We start from the raw sequence: 23,297 nt of genomic DNA, 5'->3' as shown, positions 1-23,297 counted from the left end.
CCTGAAATGGAGCTGCACAACTGCTTATTACAGGCCTCACCTGTGAATGCGGCCGGAGTCACAGCGCCACACGGAGGCAAAGTCTTCAGGCACATTGCAGGGGGTTGGACTGGATGACCCTTTGAGTCCCTTCCAACTCTACAATTCCGTATAAATTCTATAATAATGGGAAGAGGAGGAGGCAGCCTGGGATGTGTACACGGTTGACAGTTTAAAAGCACATGCAAAGTAAGCACACACCAAAGAATTCTGGGCACAGTAGTTTGCTAACAGTTTGCAGCTGGTTGGACTAGATGACCAACTGTACAATTCAGCGATTTGAAGAGTTGCTGGGGATTGTAACCCTGTGAAGGGAAACCCCAGTGCCCATAATTCCTTGGGGGGGGGGTGCTTCAAAGGCATCGTGTGAACTCAGCCTTAGAGTCACCTCCTTCTCTGCTCCGCCCAAATAGAGGGTCTGCTCGTGTGGACGCTGCCGGCGCCCCGGGGGGGGGGGGGAACCGACGCGCTGCTGCCACCTGCTGGCCGTCGGGGTACTGTTTGTAGATTCAGTCCCCTGGGACGTGTGAACTGGCTGGATGGTGGGGGTGGGGGAGAGACGTGGTGGTTGTTTGCGCGCGTGCATGTGGCAGCCGCGCGAGCCCGTTTTGCAAGCCCTCCCCGTAACCGGATCTTTCTCCCTCCCCTCCCTCCTGCCGGATTCCAGGCATCGCCGGCTAAAAATACCCCCGAGGGTCCATCTCTGCCGCCTCCCGGCCCTTTGTGGGGCCCCGCTCGGCTCCCACAGCCAGCAGCGCTCCCCTCCCGGCATAGCCGTGAAGGGGATCCCGGCCAGGCAGAGTCCAGGCCCGGCTTGCGATGGGGAGGGGGGAGTGACGTCAGCGCAGCGCTGTCCACCCGGCGGAGGTGCTGGAGAGGGAGAGCCGGAACTCCTGGGTTCTTTCCTGAGTAGATGGGGGGGCGGAGATATCTGGATGCTCCGAAGGAGAGGGGCGGGGGCTCCAAGCTGCTGGTCGGAAGGCACTTTGCACGCGCTCAAGGGCACACTCTTCCTCCCCCCCCCCGGAGCTGGCGCGAGGAAGGCCTTGTCGCGGGATGGGGCCGAGGGGGTATATGAGGTCATTAGAAGGAGAATTGGGGTGCGTGGGTGGGCGGAATGCCCGGACTGTCGGAGATAAAAATCGGGCCTCATCCCTGCGAGGAACCGGCAGCCCCCTCCCCTCTCGGCCGGACCCTCGGGGCTTATGGTGCCGCCACCCCCAAATCTTCACTTGGCGGGTAGCTGCCCAGAACTCCTGGAATTCGCTTCCCAAAGAGTCCGGCGATTCTCGGGGTCCCGGGGGTTTGCACGTGCTGTAAAGTAAAACAAAACAAAATCATTACGAGGCAATCTTTTGCAATACGCCCCGGGAACTTTTACTGGGATGGGAGAAGGTCGGTGATTTCCCTCCAAGGAACCCAAGGCGGGTGGTCCCAATTCTGAGGTCTACAGAAGAAGAGGATTGGGGTGGAGGGCTGGGGTCCTCGAGCGAAGCTCCAGAAGGCTAGCGTTGCGCACAAGTTCTTCGTTCTTCAACCAGACGCACCTTGAGGGCGCTGGCCGGGGGTCTCCCGTTGGAAGCGGCGCTTGAGGGTCCCAGCACTCCGATCCCCGTGATCGACACCTGCCTGAAGCCCCGCCCAGGCCCGTCTGCTTCGTTGGAAGGGGCGGGAGGAAAATAGACGGGGCGTCTCCGAGGGGCCCCTGGACTTTTGCCCCTTCCCCAGCGTGGGAACGACCCCGGCTTAGCCGCTGCCCCCACCTCCTCCACGGGGAGCCCTGGGCTGGGGGGGGGGGTGAGGCTCGCGAGATCTGCTGCCTCTGGCCGCCGCCCGGCGGGGTGGGGAGGCTGGGCCAGCCAGGCGGGGCTGGGGGGGCGCCTCTGCTGCTGCTGCTGCTGCTCTCGCCCCGCCGCCGCCAGCCCGGAGTCGGCAGAGGCAGCGGAGCCAGAAACAGCGGCGCCCTCGTTCTCCTCCTCCTCCTCGGCCCAGGTAAGGGGCAGCTGCTCCCCCCGCCCGTAGGTGGAGGCTCCCCGGAGGGAGGGGGGTCAGTGGACCGAAGGACACCCCGAAAGGGCTCCCTCCTCGGCCCATCAGCCTGGGCGCCTCTGACGCAGACGCCTCAGCATCCCTTCTCCACCCCCCACCGCCCACAAATCGTGTTTCCCCAAATCTGGTCATCGCTCTCTTCCGCAAAAAAGGCTCCCTGATCTCAGGCCGGACTGGAAATGGGGAGGGGGGGCAGGCCTGGGAAATTACAGCACCCCTCTTCCCCCATGTGGAGGTCGGTCGGAGGCGCCCGTGACAGTCTGGCACGTGCCGGGGAGGGGTGGGGGCCGAGGTTCCGACTCTTCCTCCCTGGCAGCTGTTTTCCAAATCCCCCCCCCCCGCGCCGTCCTCCAACGCACAGCTCCCTCCGGCTCCAGCCCCATCTTTTCTGAGTCATCTTCTACCCCTACCCCCCACGTTTCCTATTCCTTGTCTCTCCCCCCCCCCAGCGCCCCCACCATTCTCTATCCCTCTTTCTCCATCGCCCCTTGCCTGCTCCCCTTCCTCAGCACCTGGCCTGTGTTTGTGGGGGCTATGGAGGACGTCCTGCCTGGGGGGTTTTCCCAACCGGGGAGGCGGGTGGCTGAACAAGGCCAGAATGTTTCGGGGGTGGGGGCTCATGCTTGGAGCAAACACCTCTGAGAGTGTGTAGAGTGCGCACACACCCCAACACTCCCCTACAAAACAAAATAAAAAATTCCTTCAGTAGCACCTTAGAGATGTAGAGCGTGGAGCTGGATATGCAGGGGAGGGGCATCTTCTGATGGGAAATCATTAGCTGGGCGGGGGGGGGGGAAATCCTGGCTTCTCCCAGGTGGGGTGAGGCTGTCGGGAGATCCGGCGGGGTGGGGGCCTGGGAACCTCCGTTGGTGCAAAGGGAGTCCTCTGCCTGTGCGCCTGCGCATCCGCGGGGGCGCTGTGAGGAGCAGCGGGTGGGTCGCAATCCAGCCAGGCGCTCATCCGGAGCCAGATGCGGCCCTTAATGCGCTCAGTTGCACTTGGCTGCTGCAGGAGGTGAGGGGGTCCGGCTGGGCGCATCCCCCCCCTCACATCAAGGCTGTCTCTATGGCCACCTCCCCCTTGTTTGCAAACAGAGCAGCTGCAGGAATCAAAGGGAGGGAGGAAGGAAGGAGGGGGAGGGGAGAGCTATTAAAAGCCTGGCCAGGCTGGGTGGGGGGGGCCGCTGGGTGTCCCAGAAGCATCCAGGCTAAATCTGCCCCTCTCCCAAATGCTTGGAAGGAGCCACAGTGGTGGGGAGGGGAAGGCATGTGCTCCCCCACCCAGGAGCATCTAAACACACACCAGACTTGCCACCCCCAGCCAGACATGCAGACTCAGTCTCCTACCCCCTCCCACCCCTCCAACATTTTCCCCATGAACATAGGGACATCCTATTCCACATCCGGAAGCTTCTCCTGCGTTTGATCTCATTGCACGGAGAGAGTCGGTCACCTTGAGCCAAGTGCAACCTCTCCACCTCACCTACCTCGCAGGATCATTGTAAAGAAAAAATGTGAGGGGAAGGGATTGTGTGCTACACTTTCCACAGATAAATGGAAAGAAATAAAATGTTAGCAGTAAGAGAACTTGCTGAATTACAACATATTACTAAAATGAAAACCATGGAGAGACCTGGTCTGAATAGAGATATTGGATTCTTGTCTCATTACATATGCTATTTTTTGTCATCTGCATACCATTCCTTGCTTTTTCCTGTAGCTCTAATTGCAGTCGTTAACAGTCGTCAACGGGTTTACCATACCCATTGAGTCAAATCACCCATCTCCTACTACCCTTCTGAGAAATACCCCACCCCACCTTCCCACTATATATAAGGGTCTGGTGACTTCTGTTTCAGTGTACAGTGGTACCTCTGGATGCGAACGGGATCCGTTCTGGAGCCCCATTCGCATCCTGAGCAGAACGCAACCTGCAGCCAGCACCGCTTCTGCATGCACGGGTCACAATTTGGCGCTTCTGCGCATGACGTCATTTGATGCATCTGCACATGCATGAACTGCCGAACCCGGACGTAACCCATTCTGGTACTTCCAGGTTCGGCGCTTTTGTAACCCGCGCCGTTCGCAACCCGCATACAAGATATGACTGTATCTCAAGAAGTGTGCATGCACATGAAAGCTTATACCCAGAACAAACTTAGTTGGTCTCTAAGGTGCCACTGGACATTCATTAGTCATTTAGTCGTGTCCAACTCTTCGTGACCCCATGGACCAAAGCATGCCACACACTCCTGTCTTCCACTGCCTCCCGCAGTTTGACCAATGTTGGTAGCTTCGAGAACACTGTCCCACCATCTCCTCCTCTGTCGTCCCCTTCTCCTTGTGCCCTCCATCTTTCCCAACATCAGGGTCTTTTCCAGGGAGTCTTCTCTTCTCATGAGGTGGCCAAAGTACTGGAGCCTCAGCTTCAGGATCTGTCCTTCCAGTGAGCACCCAGGGCTGATTTCCTTCAGAATGGATAGGTTTGATCTTCTTGCAGTCCATGGGACTCTCAAGAGTCTCCTCCAGCACCAGAATTCAAAAGCATCAATTTTTCAGCGATCAGCCCCATTTATGGTCCAGCTCTCACTTCCATACATCACTACTAGGGAAACCATAGCTTTAACTATACGGACCTTTGTCGGCAAGGTGAAGTCTCTGCTTTTTAAGATGCTGTCTATGTTTGTTATCATTTTTCTCCCAGTAATAAACATACCAGAGAGTAAATCCTAATGAACTCAGTGGGACTTACTTCTGAGTAAAAATGCTGAGGACTGCAGCATCAGGCTCAATTTACAATAAAGGAATAAACACTGCCTGTGTTTCCTAAGAAGTGGCTGGTTGCTTTTGGGGGGGGGGCGGGATAACATTTTATTAGTTTTCCAAAAATGCCACTACTTGGTTCCATTACATTAAGCTTATTTATGCATGTCCGTGGAACCTTATATTCTTAACAATCCAATTTTAAAACCTTCTTCATCTTATTACAAGTTACTTTTAAAAGTTATACTAATGTAAATGTCTAAACACAAACTTAAAAGATATTCTTTGAACATTTGCCCCCCTTTTTAAACTCAAAGTCCTTCTTTCTTTGGCTTCAGATTAACTAAGTTGTCCTGCATGGTTCAATAGTCTATTCAATAGTATATCTTTATCTTCTTTGGCGGAGGAACTGGCTGGTCTTGGCCTGGGATTCTCTCTCAAGTACAGGAACAAAGTATTTCGCTCAATGAGTCCACTGAGTCCTGTACATCTCAATATCATCACTTCAATTTTTTAAACATTAATCATTTCCCACATGCTCTTCAAATCTTTATACGTCTTTTCCCAGGCCTTTTAAATAATTATACATTGCCACCACCTCTTACGCATTTTGCCTTCCCTTCCTGCTTCTCCTCTATCACGGTCAAAGCCTCACAAATCTTTTCACATATAATACCATTTTTGTCTTCTACTCCTCTTACTCTCCCTTGTATTTCTCTCTACCATTTCCACCTTGGTGGTTTGTGTATTCGCCTCTTTTAATTGCCTCACAGCCTCTGCAATTAAGTTGTTATTTTTATAAGTTTGAGAAGCTGCCTTATTAACATCTTCTTTTATCTGATCAAACAATTCTCTTTCCATGTCTGAAAGAAAGCCATAAGAAAGTCATTTCTTCTAAAAGAACATGAGAAGCGGCTGGCTACTGAAGCATCACAATTAAAGAATTTAAGGCAGGTTGGAAACACCTTCCTTCAAAATTATAGGAAAGGCTTCATACACCAGCTTCACTGTTTTCTTCATTTGGTGCAGGAATTTTATCTTCAGTTTGAACAGGACTCCGTTTTTGCATCTACACACCACTTCCAATTGTCCTCTGAGATGAGGAGGGGAGGGGGAATGGGACATCATTCTGCGATCAAATCAGTAACTGGGATGACTTCTGTCATTCTGGGACTGTTCCTGGAAAGTCGGGAAACTTGGAGGGTATGTATCCTGTGCCTTGCGTAGGAAGCAAACACCTCCCATCCTTGAGCTTGACCCCTCTTGCAGCAGCACAACTTCCGCACCCCAGGGACAGGCAGAGTCTCTTTCCTGTTTGCCCCCACTCCCTGAGAGAGAGGATTTCCCTGCTGTGTTTACAGAAAGCCCTTCCTCTTCCACTCTTAGCCAGGGCTGAGATGGAGATGCTCCAGGGATTCAGTCCAGAATCTCAATGTTTGGAATATGTATAGCAGTGCCAGGCTGCCTCTGGGCATATGCAGAGCGCTTTGCCTTCAAGGAACAGGAGCCAGCCCCCACTCCACACTCTTCTAGGCTGTAGGCAGCAGGTTTGGTTTCCAAAGCTAAAATCTGTAGGAGTTCATTGGCTGGAGTGAGCTAATGTAAGGGGACCCACCTGGTTACCGGTAGGCTCTTCTCTGAAAGACAAGTGGGTGGGTGGCTTTCTGTAAATCTCAAAGTAACTGAAACACTGCCCTGGTTGTAAGGAAGACCGTAAGCAGAGCTGGGTCAGGCAAAAGGAGGCCCACCTAGTCCTGTTCTCACAGTGGGAATCTAGATAAACTGCCTCTGGACTTGGAGGTTCCACAGGAACATAAGAAGAGCCTGTTGGATTAGACCAAAAGGGACCCATCAAGTCCAATATTCTGTCCTCACAGTGGCTGAAGGAGATGCTCCAAGACAACGCAGGAGCCATCTTTGGCTGGGGCCCCACAGCAAGTGACATTTGGGGGCATGGTGCCCCCAATACGGGAAGCAGTACATAGCCTTTATGGCTAATAGCCGCCTATAGCCCTTCCCTCCATGAATTTCCCCCATCCGCTCTTAAATTGGCAGACAACACTATATTAGGAAGAACTTTCCGACAGCAAGAGCAATTTGATGGCAGAACAGACTCCTTGGGAAGGTGCTGGACTTTCTCCTTCATCGGAAGTTCTTAAGCAAAGGTCAGATGGTCGTTGATCGGAAATTGTTTAGCTGGGATTCCTGCATTGCAGGGGGTTGGGCTAGATGACCCTCGGGGTCCCTTCCAACCCTGCAGTCCTCCTGATCTTCTGGAATTCCATCATTTTCATGACATGCTGCAGAGAGAAGGCTCTTCCTTTGATCTGTCCTCCATCTCCCAGATTCCGCCCAACCCACACATGAAAGGGCCTCTTTCACGCACCCGATTCTAAAAATTCCAGCCTCGTCAAGAATGCCAGCAAACACTTATGAAACTAAAGGAATGAGGGAAAGGCAAGCCTTGAGCATTCGCATCCCAGCTCCCTTCCCACATTTCACATTTGGTGAGGTCCCAGCAGGGGAGGAGCTGCAGACAAGTGAGACAGCTCCCAAGAAGGCCTCATCCTGCACACCGGGTGTCCTTAATGTGGCTCAGAGGTGGCGTGTGGCCAAAATGGAACCCATCAGAGAACGGCCATGAGGGACAAGGAGGCATTTGCCCAGCTATTCCAGTGTAATGCTTGTGCTTTCCTGTTGTGTGAATCAAATGAAAGCAACACACTCTGGAACCTTATTGGGGCCAGGCGGCTTGGAAGTGTCTGTCTCCCTTTACGAACCTGCCCTGGGTGCTAAGACTCTCAGGGAACACCTTCTGTCGGTCCCACCAACATCAGAGTCATGGTCAGTGGTGGAAGAACGACAAGGAGAGGCTTTTCTGGCTGTTCCCAGATTGTGGCATTCCCTCCCAAGAAACACCAGACTGGCTCCCTCCTTCATTTCCTTTGGAAACTAAGGTGCACTGCACTGTTACCAGTGTTAATTGCAGGTTCTAAATGTGCTTTGGTGTATTTTAATTCCTACTTTTAACTACCTTGTTTTCACAACTTTGATCCCCAATTTTTGGGGGGGAAGCACACACACAAAACCATCGGCAATACAGTCAAACCTCAGCTCCTGAACACCTCTGTTTTGGAACATTTCAGCTCCCGAATGTTGAAAACCCAGAAGTAACTGCTCCAGTTTTCAAACAATTTTCGAAAGCCAAATGGCTTTTGAGGAGTTCCCCCCCTTTTTCCCTCTATTGACTTTGCTGACCACCCTTTGATCCTTGGTTGTCAAACGTTTCGGGAGTCGAACGGTCTTCCAGAATGGATTACGTTCAACAACCGAGGTTTGACTGTATCAGGATCACAGACCTAGTTTCTTTCAAACTAGGAGAGGAAACACAAACACCCCCCATTGTGGTCCTTTAGCCCCATACTGACCACAAACCAATTATCAAGAGTCTCTCAAAAACCTTCCAAAACTACTTTAAAGACAATGACGTAGACAACATAACAACCCTCCTCCTCTGGGACGCCATGAAAGCAGTCACCAAAGGAGCTTGTATAAAAGAAAAAGCATCCCTTAAAATACAAACCTCAAAAAGTAATGATGTAAGCCGCCTTGAATCCCACCTTGTAAGAAAAGCTGGATACAAATACTTGAAATAGAATTGCCAATGGCAAACAGCCGCTGGAGGCCTCAACATGCGACCATGTCTCACAGTGCAGGGAGCGCATCAGCAAGCGCCATGTGCCTGGAGCTGTGCCAAGACCACCTTCTGGCCCTCATTTCTGAAGGTGCCATGAGCATCTTGTCTTCCCCTGCTGCTCCTGATCTCATCCTGTCCTCCCTGGAGTTTGCAGTCCCTCCTGCTTTTGTATCATCTGCAGTAATGTGTAGGCCAGAAGCAGACTTGCAGGCAAGAGGCCAGGTTCCAAATTCTGAACTACAAAAAACCAGATTCCGTAATCGAGTGCATCATGTCCTTGTCCAACTTTTGCTAGCCAGGGAAGTCAAGAGGGGGCCCCTTTGCAAAGACTCTGAGAGCTCTGCATGCAGGAAAATGCTCTCCTTGACCCCAGCCAAGGATAAGCCTCTAGTAAAGGCTTCCAAGAGCAAACCACAAATATAACCTCTTTGGCTCACTTCCTTTCAGTGGGCAGAGCTGGATAAGGTACAGGAAGGGAGTTGTGGGGGTATTGAGAGGGAGCAGTGACCCGAAAACCTGACATTTTAAAGCCATGACTATTGGGAGGTGAGAATGACACGTTTCAGAAGCAGCTCCTCTAGTTCCCAGAAGCATGTTATTATATTCTTAGCAAAGGCTCAGGGGAAGCCAGCTGAGACCCCTGCAAGTGGCAGCTGGTGGATTTTGCAGAGTAGGACCACCCGCCCGTCTGTCTCTCTGCCACCCCACCCCTGCAGGCTACACGTGGCATTGGGCTGAAGGCTGCATGGAGCCCACAAGACGTAGGTTCCCCAGCCCAGGATTACAGAACTATGAAAATGCACCAATTTCTGCATGCCCTACACCCTTGGTATGCAGCCTCCAAGTACAGGTTCCAGGGAGGCAGTGGGCCTCCTACCCCCTGGCCCAGCCAGCTCCAGGGATTGCACCGGAGACATTCAGCCTGCAAGGCATGTGCTGCTGCTGCCACTCAGTGAGAAGGCCCTTCTTCTCTTTTTGGCAAGGGCCCAAAGGCCTGGGTGATAATCTTGGGTGCCCCCCTCCCCCACTTCTGCTGTTTATTTACTTATCAAGTCTGCAGGTGACACAAAACAGGGAAGGGCTGCATGCACTTCTGGAGGACAGGATTAGAAGGCAACGTGATGAGAGTAGCAACAAAGGAGGGCAGGACAGCGAGTTGTGACTCTGTGACAATGAGGTTCAGGGAAGACAAACAGAAGCAGCAGAGCCAGGAGAGACAAGGCAGGTGAGAGGAAGGAGCCGACTTCTGCCGAATTCCTTTGGGGTGCCCCATCAACAGGTGGCACCCTCCCGATGCTGGTGGGGGGCTGCAACTCCCACTATCCCTGGCTGCTGGCTGTGCCAGCCAGGGGGCTCTTGGGGTGTGCGTGTCATAATCCATAGCACCTGGAAGGCTTGAGGTTGGCAGAGGTCAAGGTTGCAGTCCTCGAGAAAGTGTTACGGGAAGGGGGCAAGGAACAGCACCCCCCCCCACTCAAAAGAGGCAGGGAAACGGGGAGGAGGGGAGGAAGAGAAAGATGGAAGCAGGGGGTTGGGCTAGATGACCCTTGGGGTCCCTTTCAATGCTGCTTTTCAATTATTCAATGAGGAGGGCACAGACTGGCAGCCGAGATAAGGGGCACCTTAGTTTCTCCGAAAAGCAGGCCGGGAGATCTCTCTGGGGCACAGACAGGGTGAGGGGCCTCCAACTGCCCCTGATTCCAGCTCCTGTTTCAACTTTGGGGTGGGAGTCACAGGAGGGGAGGGAGAGAAGTGTCTCCTTCCCTGCTGAACTGCAGGAGTGACTGCCAGCGTGAGCCCTGGCACTCGGATGACAGGGTTTGGTTTCCACTTGCTAATCCTTGGGCAAGGGAAGCATTAGTTCCGGCCGGAGGGTTTCCTGACAGGCGCATGACGAGTGATGCAGATGGCACTGTCAAGGAGACTGACCCCCCCATCTTCTGTCCCCCCCCCCACAGTCAAAACCCACAACAGAGACATTCTGCTGCAGCAGATCAACACCCAAATGCAAAAAAAGGCTGTCATTGCAAACCTGACTTCATCCTGGCAGGAATACAGGGATATTTTGCTCTGTGTGTGTGTGTCCCCCCCCAATGAACCCCCCCATGGCCCTGCTGGAAGAAAGGGGAACAAGTGTCCATTTTATGTGCAATGCCCCCCCAACTCTAGGGACCAAACCAACATTGTCTCCCCAGCAGCCTCAGGAGGGCTGATTCTGCCCTCCGCAACAGGGGGCACACATATGCCCTCGCCCCACCTGCCACCCTTTTGTGCCAGCGCATTAGGATACCTCATGGGTCGGAGCAAATGAATCCAACCCCCCCCCCCGGTCTCCCCATATCACACACAGCCAGCTGGTTTATTTTTGACCCGGTTTCTTTTAATAGCCGAGCAGCTGCTGGGAGGACATCCCAGAATAGAAAGTGGGCATCCGAATCCCACCCCACATAATGCATGCTTGGGGTCTCTGTTACACTCCTTCCCTGGCCCCACGCGGAATGGTGACCCCACCTCTGAGGTCCACGGGGGAGAATTTGGGTGGCAATAGACCTGTATATATATTTATGGAAACCCTCTTCTGATCCACAAGGAAGCTCAGGGACTTCCAGTGAGTTCACAGAACTGCAGAGCTGGAAGGGGAGCTTGGCTCAGTGGTTAGAGCACTTGCTCTCCAGGAAGGCCTGGGAGAGACCCACTGCCTGAGGGATCCGTGATCTGACTCTGTACATTGCGGCTGCCTATGAGAAATCCCCTCCTTCCTGGGCTGTTTTCTTTTCTTCTTCTTCCTTTGGCGATCACTCATTTCTCCCTTGCGTCCTGAGTTCGAGTGTCTTCAGAGCCCATGATGCCTTTAATAAAGGCTGTTCTCCAACAGGAGCCCTCGCAGGCCAGCGATTCCCAGTTGCCGGTGTTTATACTGCATTTTTTTCAGATTTGCCTTGAGAGACTCTTTAAACCTCTTTTGTTGACCACCAGGGGGAAAAGCGGGCTATACCATAAATATAGAATAATAATCAAAATCATAATACTAATAATACGCCGAGGGGCTGCTCAGAGATTCCCTCCAGGAAACCTTCGGGATCTCCTTCCTCAGCGTCCATCTGAGGGGCTTGAGGTATCTGGGGAAGAGGAACCTAAGGAGCGCCAGGAGTGAAAGCTGAGGAAATCTTAATCTATTTCAGCATTTCAAATTTGGAAGTTTCAAAGTACACCTGTGAATCTCTCTCAGTTTTACTGCTTTCTCCTTTGTAAACTGCTTCGAGGGTTCTTGTTTTTTTGTGATCAAGTGGTGAATAGTTAAAAATAAATAAAACAAATGGGTTGTTCCTAAGGATATGCTTCTCCTCCTCAGAAATGAGACACTTTCCTCAGAAAGGGGACCCTTTTTCTCCTCAGAACAGGCCGGGATATGAGGAGACTGAGCAGAGGCCGAGGAGGAGCAGCCAGGCCTCCCTCCGCCTGAGGCCTTTTCCCGCCTTTTTCCTCTCCATGGAAAGTGCTAGAAGAGCTGCCCCTCCCCCCTCTCCTCAGGCAATGGAGGGGACCATCGCTTGCTCCCTCGGGAGGTTTTTCTTTCTTTCATGAGGATTCAAAAGGTTCTTTCTTGTCCTCTTCCCTCCCAGGGGCAAGCAGAGTCGGAAGGGACCCCCAGGGTCATCTAGCCCAACCCGCTGCAATGCAGGAATCTCAACTAAAGCAGCCATGGCAGGTGGCCATCCTCTTCTTCTTCTTTGGTGATCCCTCATAGTAAAACAGAAAATTCTTTCCAGTAGCACCTTAGAGACCAACTGAGTTTGTTCTTGGTATGAGCTTTCGTGTGCATGCACACGAAAGCTCATACCAAGAACAAACTCCGTTGGTCTCTAAGGTGCTACTGGAAAGAATTTTCTATTTTGTTTCCCTCATAGTAAGATTGTCTTCCATAAACACGGTTTTAACAATGAATCCATAAGTGACTGTGGAGGCCAATTCCGGATCCAGACGTCCTTCCTTCCACAGTGGGGACATTGCTTTCTGGGTGGGAGTTGATCCCGGTGTGGATTTGCCAAGTGTGCCTTCCTCTTAGCGCGTTTCTCCCTTGCGTCCTGAGTTCGAGTGTCTTCAAAGCCTGTGACACCTTTTGGTAAAGGCTGTTCTCCAACTGGAGCGCTCGCAGGCCAGGGTTTCCCAATTGTCAGTGTTTATACAGTGGCACCTTGGGTTACATATGCTTCAGGTTTCAGACTCCGCTAACCCAGAAATAACGCTTCAGGTTAAGAACTTTCCTTCAGGATAAGAACAGAAATTGTGCTCTGGCAGCAAAGCGGCAGCGGGAGGTTCCATTAGCTAAAGTGGTGCTTCAGGTTAAGAACAGTTTCAGGTTAAGAACAGACCTCCAGAACGAATTAAGTACTTAACCAGAGGTACCACTGTACTCCATTTTTTAAGATTTGCCTTCAGAGGGTCTTTAAACCTCTTTTGTTGACCACCAGCATTACACTTTCCATGTTTAAGTTCGGAATAGAGCAGTTGCTTTGGAAGACAATCATCAGGCACCCGCACAACATGACCAGTCCAACGAAGCGGATGTTGAAGCTTACATTGAATTGCATTTGCCGTCTTGCCCCTCCCAATTAAATCAAGAACGAATAGACTAAAAAACAGTTTTTATCCAAGAGCTATATCTATTTTAAATGCTGTAACCAAATGATATGATCTTTGGGGAGTCATGATGGATGGTATGTATGTGTATGTGTGGTTGTAAATGTATAAATGCGTATATGTGGCTGTAAATAGGGGGTGGCATTCAATTCCGTTGTACTGCGTACAATGACAATAAAGTATCATCTATCTATCTACAGTGGTGCGTTGCAAGACGAAATTATTTCGTTCTGCGAGTGCTGTCGTAGAGCGAAAATTTCGTCTTGCGAAGCACCAACGGGGGAAGAGCGGTTTGACGGGGGGGGGGGGGGAATCGAAAAAATTTTTCGCCATGCAAGGCAAGCCCAGGCATAGGGAAATTCGTCTTGCGAGTCAGCCTTTCGTTAGCGAATGTCTTTCATCTAGCGAGGCATCCGTTTAGCGAGGTACCACTGTATCTATCTATCTATCTATCTATCTATCTATCTATCTATCTATTATTTGAGAGGTCCTTAAGCAATTTGGTATCACCAGCAAACTTGGCGGCTTCGCTCTCTATGTGGCTTATAAGCAAACACCCAACGGAGGATTTTAAGCAGAGAGTTGGATGTCCATCTGTTGAGGTTAGCTAAGATTCCTGCCTTGCAGGGGACTGGACGATGACCGCTGGGGGTCTCTTCCAACCCTACAATTCTGCAATTCTATGATTCATCCCGATATCAATTCCTGGGGGACTCCACCACGCTCTGTGAAGAAATGCCCCCTTTATTCCTATTTTCTGCTTCCTGTTTCTGAACCAGTCACTGATCCGTAGCAGACCTCTCCTTTCCTCCCACGACTGCTAACCTTTCTCAGCAGCCTTTGGAGAGGCACTTAAGCAAAGAAAGCTTTCTGGATGTCTAAATACACAAAGGCTTGAGGGTGTCAACAGAGGACTCTGAAAGGCTAGTGGGGGGGATGACTCCCCATGCCTGAAACCTATTATGTTCACAAGAACAGGGTGGGACTACAAAAAGCACAAATCTTGGGTGTCAGAGAGGCCACACACCCAGGCATCTGCCACCCCCCCCTCCTCTGTGGCTTCAGCACCCTCACCCATCCCGGGTGGCACTGAGGGTCTGGATTCCTTCCTCCACCCCCTAGAAAGACCTTGAGTTAAACACCCACCCACCGCCTCCCAGGTGGGGGGCTGAAGGAGGGGAAGAGGGCTTCTCAGATGGGGGGCACCGAGGCACCGGAGAGTGGGGGCTTCTGGCTTCTTTTAGTGGAAAAGCGAGTCTTTTGACTCCCACGTTGGCATACCCTCCAAGTGTCCCGGTTTCTGATTTGATCCCAGAATGTCCCACTTTTCCTTTTTCCAACCCTCCTTATTTTTTGAGCACAATTAAAAATGGTGTTGGTGTGTTGGCGCAAAAGTCCTGTTTGAGTCCTGTTTGAACTCAAATGAAGGAAATAGTGAAGCTGGCATGTGAAACCCTTCCTATGATTTTGAAGGAAAAGGTCGGCAATCTGCTTTAAATTATTTAATTGCAATGCTTCCACAGCCAGCCATTTCTTAGGGAACATGTGGAGTGTTCATTCCTTTACTGTAAATGGAGCCTTACGCTAAAATTTTATTTCATTCCATTTATCTGTGGAAGGTGTTGTATTTGATCCCTTCCTTCACACATTTGTTCTCTACAACAATCCTGTGAGGTAGGAAACATGCAGCTGTCGCCTATGAGGATTGAACCCGCAACCTTGGCATTATCAACGCCACACTCTAACCAACTGAGCTATCCACACGGTTGATGGGCACAGCTGAGTGTCAGGCTCCCTACCTGAGCTGGAGGCTCTGGGCCTGCTCCTCCACTTGAACCCAGGGCCTCGCCCTTCTCCTTCAGCCCCCGCTTCCTCCCCGTGGCCTGGCCTGCGCTGATATCAGCCTGCACACTCCCTTTATCAGACAGCAGAAGAAGGGCTGGGCAGGCCGGGCCCTGACTCTGTGGCAACTGCGGGCGGCTAGGCAGAGGCCTCTTCTAACCCTCTCCCCTTTCTCCCACAGGTGCCTCCCAGGCAGGCTGGCACAATGCCCACCTCGCGGCTGCAGCCCCTCCTCCCCCTCCTCCTGGCCTTCCTCGTGGGCTTGGCCCAGGCGGATGAGCTGCTGGTGGCCACCCAGACCGGGCGGGTGCGTGGCATCCGTGTGAGGGTGCTGGATGGCCAGGTCTCGGCCTTCCTGGGCATCCCCTTTGCAGAGCCCCCCGTGGGCCCACGCCGCTTCCTGCGCCCGGAGCCGGTCAAGCCCTGGAGCCATGAGCTGGACGCCTCGTCCTACCGGCATGCCTGCTACCAGTTAGTGGACAACACTTACCCTGGCTTCCATGGGACGGAGATGTGGAACCCCAACCACAACATGAGCGAGGACTGCCTCTACCTTAACGTCTGGGTGCCCTCTCCCCGCCCCAAAAACGCCACCGTCCTGGTTTGGATCTACGGAGGCGGCTTCTACAGCGGCTCGTCCTCGCTGGACGTCTACGACGGGCGTTTCCTCACCTACACTCAGAAGGTGGTCCTGGTCTCCATCACTTACCGGGTGGGCGCCTTTGGCTTCCTGGCCCTGCTGGGCAGCCAGGAGGCCCCAGGCAACATGGGCTTGCTGGACCAGCGCCTGGCGCTGCAGTGGGTACAGAGCAACATCCAGTTCTTCGGGGGCAACCCCAAGGCTGTCACCATATTTGGCGAGAGCGCTGGCGGTGCCTCGGTCAGCATGCACCTCCTCTCGGCCCAGAGCCGGCCCCTTTTCCAACGGGCCATCCTGCAAAGCGGGACGGCCAACGCTCCGTGGGCCACCATCACACCGGCAGAGAGCCGCCGCCGTGCCACGCTGCTGGGCAAGCGGGTAGGCTGCCACTTCACCAACGACTCTGAGCTGGTGAGCTGCCTGCGCACGAAGCACCCGCAAGAGCTGGTCGACGAGGAGTGGTCGGTGCTGCCCTACAAGAGCATCTTCCGCTTCTCCTTCGTGCCCGTCATTGACGGGGACTTCTTCCCGGACACACCTGAGGCGATGCTCAGCACGGGCAACTTCAAGGAGACGCAGGTGCTGCTGGGCGTGGTGAAGGACGAGGGCACCTACTTCCTCATCTACGGGGCGCCCGGCTTCAGCAAGGACAATGAGAGCCTCATCAGCCGAGAGGACTTCCTGGACGGCGTGCGCATCGGAGTGCCGCACGCCAACGACATTGCCGCCGAGGCCGTGGTGCTGCAGTACACCGACTGGGAGGACGAGGACAACCGCGAGAAGAACCGGGAGGCCATGGACGACATCGTGGGCGACCACAACGTCATCTGCCCCGCCATGCACTTTGCCCGGCGCTACGCTGAGCACGGCAACAAGGTCTACGCCTACTTCTTTGACCACCGCGCCTCCAACCTCATGTGGCCGCTCTGGATGGGCGTCCCGCACGGCTACGAGATCGAGTTCATCTTTGGGCTGCCGCTCAACGACAGCCTCAACTACACCCCCGAAGAGAAGGAGCTCAGCCGCAGGATGATGCGCTACTGGGTCAACTTTGCCCGCACAGGGTAACGAGGCTGGCGGAGGGGGCAGGTGGGGGCAGAGAAGGGAGGAGGCTGCGCTCCAAGGTAGGGAGGAAAGGGGGCAAAAGTTCCTCCCCACTCAGGGGGTGGCGGGATGCAGGGGAGGGCCTTCTTTGTGGCAGCCCCCAAGCTGCGGGGCTCCCTCCCCACAGAGGTGCACCTGGCCCCTTCATTGCACAGCTTCTGGAGAATGCTGGAGACATACTGTACCTCTTTGCCCTGCCTTTTGGCACTAGAGGTGCAAGTTTTTAGGCCCCACCTTATTTTATAGTGGCTTTCTTGAACTGTTTTTAATCTTAACAAAATAAAAAAAATTCCTTCCAGTAGCACCTTAGAGACCAACTCAGTTTGTTCTTGGTCTGAGCTTCCGTGTGCATGCACACTTCTTCAGATACACTGAAACAGAAGTCACCAGACCCTTATATATAGTGAGAGAGTGGGGAGTGTATGATGTATGGGTGTATGATGGAGCGACTCACAGTATTAAGACCTCAACGGATCTTGCTTCTCGGTTAGTCTCAGCTTTGCGTCCTGCACAGAGCAAGCAAGTCTCTGTGTCTCCAGCTTCTGGGCTGCTTCCAGCTCAGCTCACATACCTTCTCTGGCTCCTCCTTGGTGAGGGGACTAGAGGGAAGGCCCACCCATCAGCCTGGAGGGCCCCCTCACGTAGTTGCAGCTCTTGCAACCTGGCCGATTCTTTTGGGATGTTGAGGTCATTGTGCTACAAAGAAATATGTCTGACCAGTTCACCAACAGAATCCGCCATAAAATTCTAACCTTCCCTGGGTCCTGGACCCCAAGGCTTGGAAGGGACTCAAAGCATCATCCAGACTGACCCCCCCTCCGCAATACACCTCAAACCCACAGCAGGGGAAAGGAGGAGAGCCAGTAGCCGGGACTTAAAAGGACAACGAAGCACTAATCCAGAATACTGGGCTAGTCCTGGCCCTGTATGACTGTTGTTGTTGTTAAAATTTGTATACCTCTCTCTATCCATGGATCTCAGGGCATTTAATTGCATAAAAATACAAAGTAAAAACACACGAAATGCCGCATCTGCTGCCAGGTTGACCCAAGCACAGAGGCTGGTGCAAGAACTGGGGGGGGGGGGCTTGTCCATAAACTGACCGCTCACTCTCTCTCCCCCACCATCCCCACGCAGGAACCCCACGGACCCCTCGGACAAGGAGGAGTCCTGGCCCGTCTACAACTTGTCTGATCAGCAGTACGTCAAGCTCAACACGCAGCCGCTCAGCACCGACCGCAGCCTCCGGGCCCAGATCTGCGCCTTCTGGAACCACTTCCTCCCCAAGCTCCTCAACGTGACCGGTGGGTCAGGGCCCCTGGTGGGGGGATCCTGCTGAAAGTGGGCAGGGACACGGGGGGGGGGGGACAGACACAACACAGCCCAGCCCAGGAATTGGGCCACTCCGTTGAAACAGATGCAGAAAATCCAGCCCCCTCCCCAGGTCTTCTTCAGCCGGCCCCTTGACTGCCCCCCACCCGCCAAGTCTCCCCAAATCTGATCTTTTACTTCCCACCCCTTTCCACCAAGACCTTCTTCTCCAACCTCCTCTCTATCTCTCTCTCTGTCTTGACCAAACTGACCTCTCACTACCACAGCAGAAGGTGATGAGTTGCCTCCTCCCTCCCTGCCACCATGGCTGCCTCCTCCCTCCCTGCCACCATTGCAATCTGGGGATATGGCAACTTTTTCAATAAGTATGGAGCTGGGTCTTGCACCCCACACACCCCTCTCTCCCCTTTGCCCAGGGGTTTAACTCCTCATTCTCTTCTCCCTTGTAGAGACTTCCAGGCATTGTGCTGAGTCCAGCTGGGGGCCCAAGGGGCCCTCCGCCCCACTGGTGGTCCTCTTCCTCCTCTTCCTCTTCCCCCCATGGCACCTCCTGTCCTGAGCGCCCCACGGATCACACTGAGAGAAGGAGCAGGTGGAAGCCGCTGCTGCCTGCCGCAGACTGGCGGAGGGCTGGGCCTTGGCTGAGGGGGTAGGGGGGGCTCAGCCCAGCTGCTGCCGCTGTTGCCGCTGCTGCTATGCATGGACCGGGAGGTCAAGAGGGGCCTATGCCCAGGGGCGTCGTGGGAGCAGAAGGGCAGAGGGGTAGGCAGGGACTCACTGGGCACGCAGCCCCACAGGAGCCCGCAGGCAGCAAAGGCAGGCTGCCCTTTTGGCACTGCGGAGGATTGACTTTGGGAGACAAAGACCCGTGAGCGATCCAGCATGGATTTTGTGGTGTACTGCAAACCGGAATGAGCCGTCTAGGCAACTGAGCCCCGCAGTTCTTCCGTGACAATCCTGCTTGTCCCAGAACCAGCATTCGGACCCCTGAGAGGCAGCCCAGCAGTGCTTTCCCTTTGGGATTGGTGTAGAACAGTTGGATTTCGGGAGCAGGACACACGAACGCAAATTCAGATTTCGGCAGCTGAGTGGAGGGTTTCCACCCAGGCAGAAGAGTTGCAGCAGGATGGAGTGGAGGGTGTCTCTGGTTTTAAGGGCAAAGCAGGCAGACTGGGAGACATTGAGCCCCTTCCCACCTTTTCTCTGTCCACCCCCCTTCTCAGCACCAGCACCTGACTTTGAGAAAAGCTTGGGGGGGGGAGCAGCAGGGAGGTGAGCCATTGTGTGAGGGGGCTCAGCACCCCCTGCCCATGCGCCCCAAACCAGACCTCCCACCCACCTTGGAGCAAATGTCTGGTTCAGGAACAGTGTCAGGATGGGTCAGGGTCTCTCTGTGTGTCTGTATAGCTCGTTTTCAATGGTTTTATGGTTCTGCTCCTGTCTGGTGTTTAGTTGTTCTCGTTACACATTGACATGCATGAAACTTTGTGGGTTGTGTGTTCCTGAGGTCTCTTGTTTAGGGGAATTGCAATAAGAATCAATAATTTCGAGCACACACAGTCTTTGGCGCTTTGCATTTTGGGGGGAACCGAGGCACGGAGCAGGTGGGAGATGCTTTCTTTCCTTCGGCTTTCCAACTGCATGACCAGAGGGGAAAAACAGAGCTGGGGGATTTGGGGCTGGGGGGGTGAAGAGGCGGGTGCATGGGGGTGTGCATAATGTGTCTGCAAAGGGGGGGGGGTTCAGGGAAAGCCTTTGGGGGTCAAAGGAGAGGCTGCAGGAGGAAACATGTTCCATGTTCTGCTGGACTTATAGGCACACAGATTTGGGGGGGGGGCCTTCATTCCAAGATGGGTGATCCCTTTCTCAGCCTGGCTGTGGCCCCAGGTCCCTTTTCACAGGGGCTTCTTGGGGGCCACATGAATGCCAACTGCTGTTTGCAGATGTGGCTGCAGCCTTGGTTGTGGGGAGTGTGTTAGATGTGAAGTTTGGGGTCACCCTTCGTTTGGCCAAGGAGTCAGGGCCGTATGATGGGGTTCAGAGACAAGGCACATAGATAGATAGATAGATAGATAGATAGATAGATAGATAGATAGATCACAGATAGATACATTTTGAAAGAGGGAGAGAGAGACACGTCCATCCTTCAGCCCAGAAAATAAACGGAGCTGAGTTATGAACCTCCGAGCTCCTGGCCCGCAGATCATGCTCTTAACCGCAATGCTGCCACAGCTGTCTTTGGCTTGCTAATGCTAACCACCTCTTTCTTACACACGGGTGTCCTCAGTGCATCTCCCCCACTCTCAATAAATCTTCTGCTTGGTCCACCCAAAGACTCCCCCTCCCAGCCCCAGAGCTCTGAGTCAAAATCAAACAGCCTCCCTTTCAGATCCAGTGGCAGTGCATTCCACAGGCTAGTAGCAGGTGCATGATGGAAGGGAAGCTGCCTCCTGCCAGTTAGAGAGCTGGATTATTATTATTTATTTTCTTTTATTTATTAAATTTGTACACCACCCCTTCATGGACTCTCCTTCGTTGGAGGCTTTTAAGCAGAGGTTGATTAGCCTTCTCTCAGGGATTCTTCAGCTGGGATTCCTGCCTTCCAGGGGGTTGGGCTGGATGACCCTTGGGGTCCCTTCCAACTCTACAATTCTAGGATTCATTGCAGCTTTTTAGGGAGAGCTTGGATGGCTGCCTGTCAGGGACTCGTGAGTCGGGGGTCCTGCATTGCATTCCTAGCCATGAAGCCCACCAGGGTGACTTTGGGGCAGTTACTACGTCTCAGGCCAACCTCCCTCACAGGGTTTTTGTGAGGATAGAATTGGGGGCGGACAGAGTCATGCAGGCTGCTTTGGAGAAAAGTTAAAAGGTGGAGTTAAAAGGTGATCTTCACAGTGAAATCTCTGCCACAGTGAAATCCCCTGTCCAATTTGTACACAGAGACTCTGCGTTTCATGGAATTGTAGAGCTGGAAGGGACCCAAAGGGTCATCTAGCCCAACCCCCTGAAAAAGCTACGTTTATCACGGGAAATCAGCATTTGAGGTGGAGGTGCTTTGGGCCAGACCACCTCTTCCATCCCAGCAGGAGAGACACAAATGTCACCTCCTCTCCAAGGTTGAGGACGAAAGAAGGAGGAAAAAGGGATCAGCATCCCTAAGAGGTGTCAGCCTAGTACTGGAAGGAAAGTCATTGCGAGAGGATGAAGTCAGGAGAGAAGCTGGGTGGCTCCATCTACCCTTTGGCATGCGTCCCTAAAACTCCCCACAGACAGAGGGACAGGCAGCTGACAAAAGAGATGGAGGAACACATCCATGTCCCCATCTGACCCCAGGTGTGGAGTCCGGGGTTCTGCAATGGGGAGGGGGCTTTGGAGCCTGGTGAGTCTGCATTTTGCCCCCACCCCCCCCACCCCGCAGATGCGCTTTGCCCTCTTGGCAGCTCTTCCTGCCACTTAACTCTTATTTCCTTTCTCCTCCTCCTTTGTCTCTCCTTCTTCCCTTCTGCTCCTTCTTGCTTTCCCTCCGCGCCTGCTCCACCCCAGATAACATCGAGGAGGCCGAGCGCCAGTGGAAGCTGGAGTTCCACCTCTGGAGCGCCTACATGATGCACTGGAAGAGCCAGTTCGACCACTACAGCAAGCAGGACCGGTGCTCAGAGCTGTGATGCGCAGAGGGGGAATCGCCCCTCAGCCCCAACTCCATTCAGTCAAACACGCCAAGCAGCTCAAGGAAACCCCCTCCCATCAGCCCCCAGCCCCTCTGGTGACACTCACCACAACCCAGACGCCTTTCAGTGCAGCTGGATCCCAGCCCATCTGAGCATCCCTAATGGAACCCCTCCCCGTGCAACTTCCCTCCCCCCCTCCGTCTGACCACCCGTCCAGCCAAAAGCCAAGAGCTGTGCCCATCAACGCAAGCCAACCAACACAAGCAGCCCCTCCAGCCTCTGGGCGCCCCCATCAATCTAGCTGGCCCAGCCTGCCAACACCCCCCACATTCACCACCCCCAGAAACAGAAACCGGGCAGCAAGTTGATCTACTGCTTCAGTACTGGGGTGGGGGAGACAGCACCCCTCCATGGTCCCTGTGGTCACCAGTTTCCAGACCCCCCTACCAACTGGCACCCCATCGTAGCACCCCAAACTCGTTGAACCCACCACCCCCTATGGGTCCTCCCCTTTGCTGTTTGGGAACACACACACCCCAACTCCTGACTCTTTGCTGTGATTTGTATATAATGTTTATTTAAAGGGGGTGTGTGATTGATAAATAAATAAATAAATACACACACATATATATAAATATAAATATAAATATATATCTATATTTGGACTGTATAGCGACCGGAGCTACAGGCAACACTCCCTGCCCTCCACATGCATTTCCCCCCCCCCACAATCATGCACTCTGATTTCCCCACACATGTCACAAGGCACCTCAAGGGAATCCAGCCCCCAAGCGTCCTCAGAGCCCACCCCCAAATACTTATTATCGTAGAGCCTTGGCCAGCTCCAGGGCCTAGCCCCCCCTCAAAGCAACTGCTGTCCCAATTCCACCCCCCCCCCGACACCCCAAAAGCCCAACTGACCTGCTGTCCCTGTTATCAGCCCCAACCTCCGGACAAACCCCATGACTCAAGGGCCCCTTCAGAAACAGAGAGAGAGAAAGACCCACTCGCAGACCCCTGGAGAGCTGGGGGCCCCCCAAGTCAGTTTGCCCCCCTTCCCTGCCCCCAGCCTCCCACCTCTTCTGCCTGCATGGCCAGCACCTGTGGAACTCCGACCTGTGTGTGAACTCCTGCAAAACCCAATAAAAAGAGTTAACCTGGTGCGGTGTCTGTGTGTGTCTGTGATGGGCGGGGAGGGCAAAGTGGGGGGCGCTGGGTGGGCAGGCAGTATGAGGCAGCAATGCTCAGCCAGAAGGAAACCAGCCAACCTCTTTTTGACTTCGAGTAAGTACTAGATAGATCATTCTGAGAGATAATACAGAAAGAAGTTGTTGGACAGCAGGACGGACTCCCTTGGGAGGCGGGGGTCTCTCCTTCCTTGGAAGCCTTTAAGCAGAGGTTGGGTGGCCGTCTGTCTGGGGCTCTTGAGCTGGGATTCCTGCATTGCAGGGGGTTGGACTGGATGACCCTCGGGGACTCCCTTCCAACTCTAGAAATCTTATGATTCTTTGGGAAGGTGAAGA

The 23,297-nt window shown here is 53.5% G+C and overlaps 1 protein-coding gene across 3 annotated transcripts; it reads left to right on the top strand.

The window, feature by feature from the left end:
• Window positions 1–1,917: 1,917 nt before the first annotated feature.
• ACHE (acetylcholinesterase (Cartwright blood group)) lies at window positions 1,918–22,935 on the top strand. 3 transcript variants are annotated; one of them, XM_033169622.1, is made up of 5 exons: window positions 1,918–2,031; window positions 15,212–16,734; window positions 17,912–18,078; window positions 18,556–18,698; window positions 21,650–21,753. In XM_033169622.1, the coding sequence occupies exons 2-4, from the start codon at window positions 15,236–15,238 to the stop codon at window positions 18,663–18,665; spliced, it is 1,776 nt and encodes a 591-aa protein (XP_033025513.1). In that variant the 5' UTR covers window positions 1,918–2,031; window positions 15,212–15,235; the 3' UTR covers window positions 18,666–18,698; window positions 21,650–21,753. The 3 variants fall into 3 exon arrangements, with proteins under 3 accessions (XP_033025513.1, XP_033025511.1, XP_033025512.1); XM_033169620.1 differs by lacking the exon at window positions 18,556–18,698 and having other exon boundaries at window positions 21,650–22,935; XM_033169621.1 differs by lacking the exons at window positions 1,918–2,031; window positions 18,556–18,698 and adding an exon at window positions 3,010–3,102 and having other exon boundaries at window positions 21,650–22,935.
• Window positions 22,936–23,297: the final 362 nt, after the last annotated feature.

Source organism: Lacerta agilis, chromosome 14 (genome assembly GCF_009819535.1).
Source record: "Lacerta agilis isolate rLacAgi1 chromosome 14, rLacAgi1.pri, whole genome shotgun sequence".
In the NCBI taxonomy this organism is placed as follows: domain Eukaryota; kingdom Metazoa; phylum Chordata; class Lepidosauria; order Squamata; family Lacertidae; genus Lacerta; species Lacerta agilis.
The sequence above is the reverse complement of the archived record's forward strand: the minus strand, read 5'-3'. Positions and strand labels throughout refer to the sequence as shown.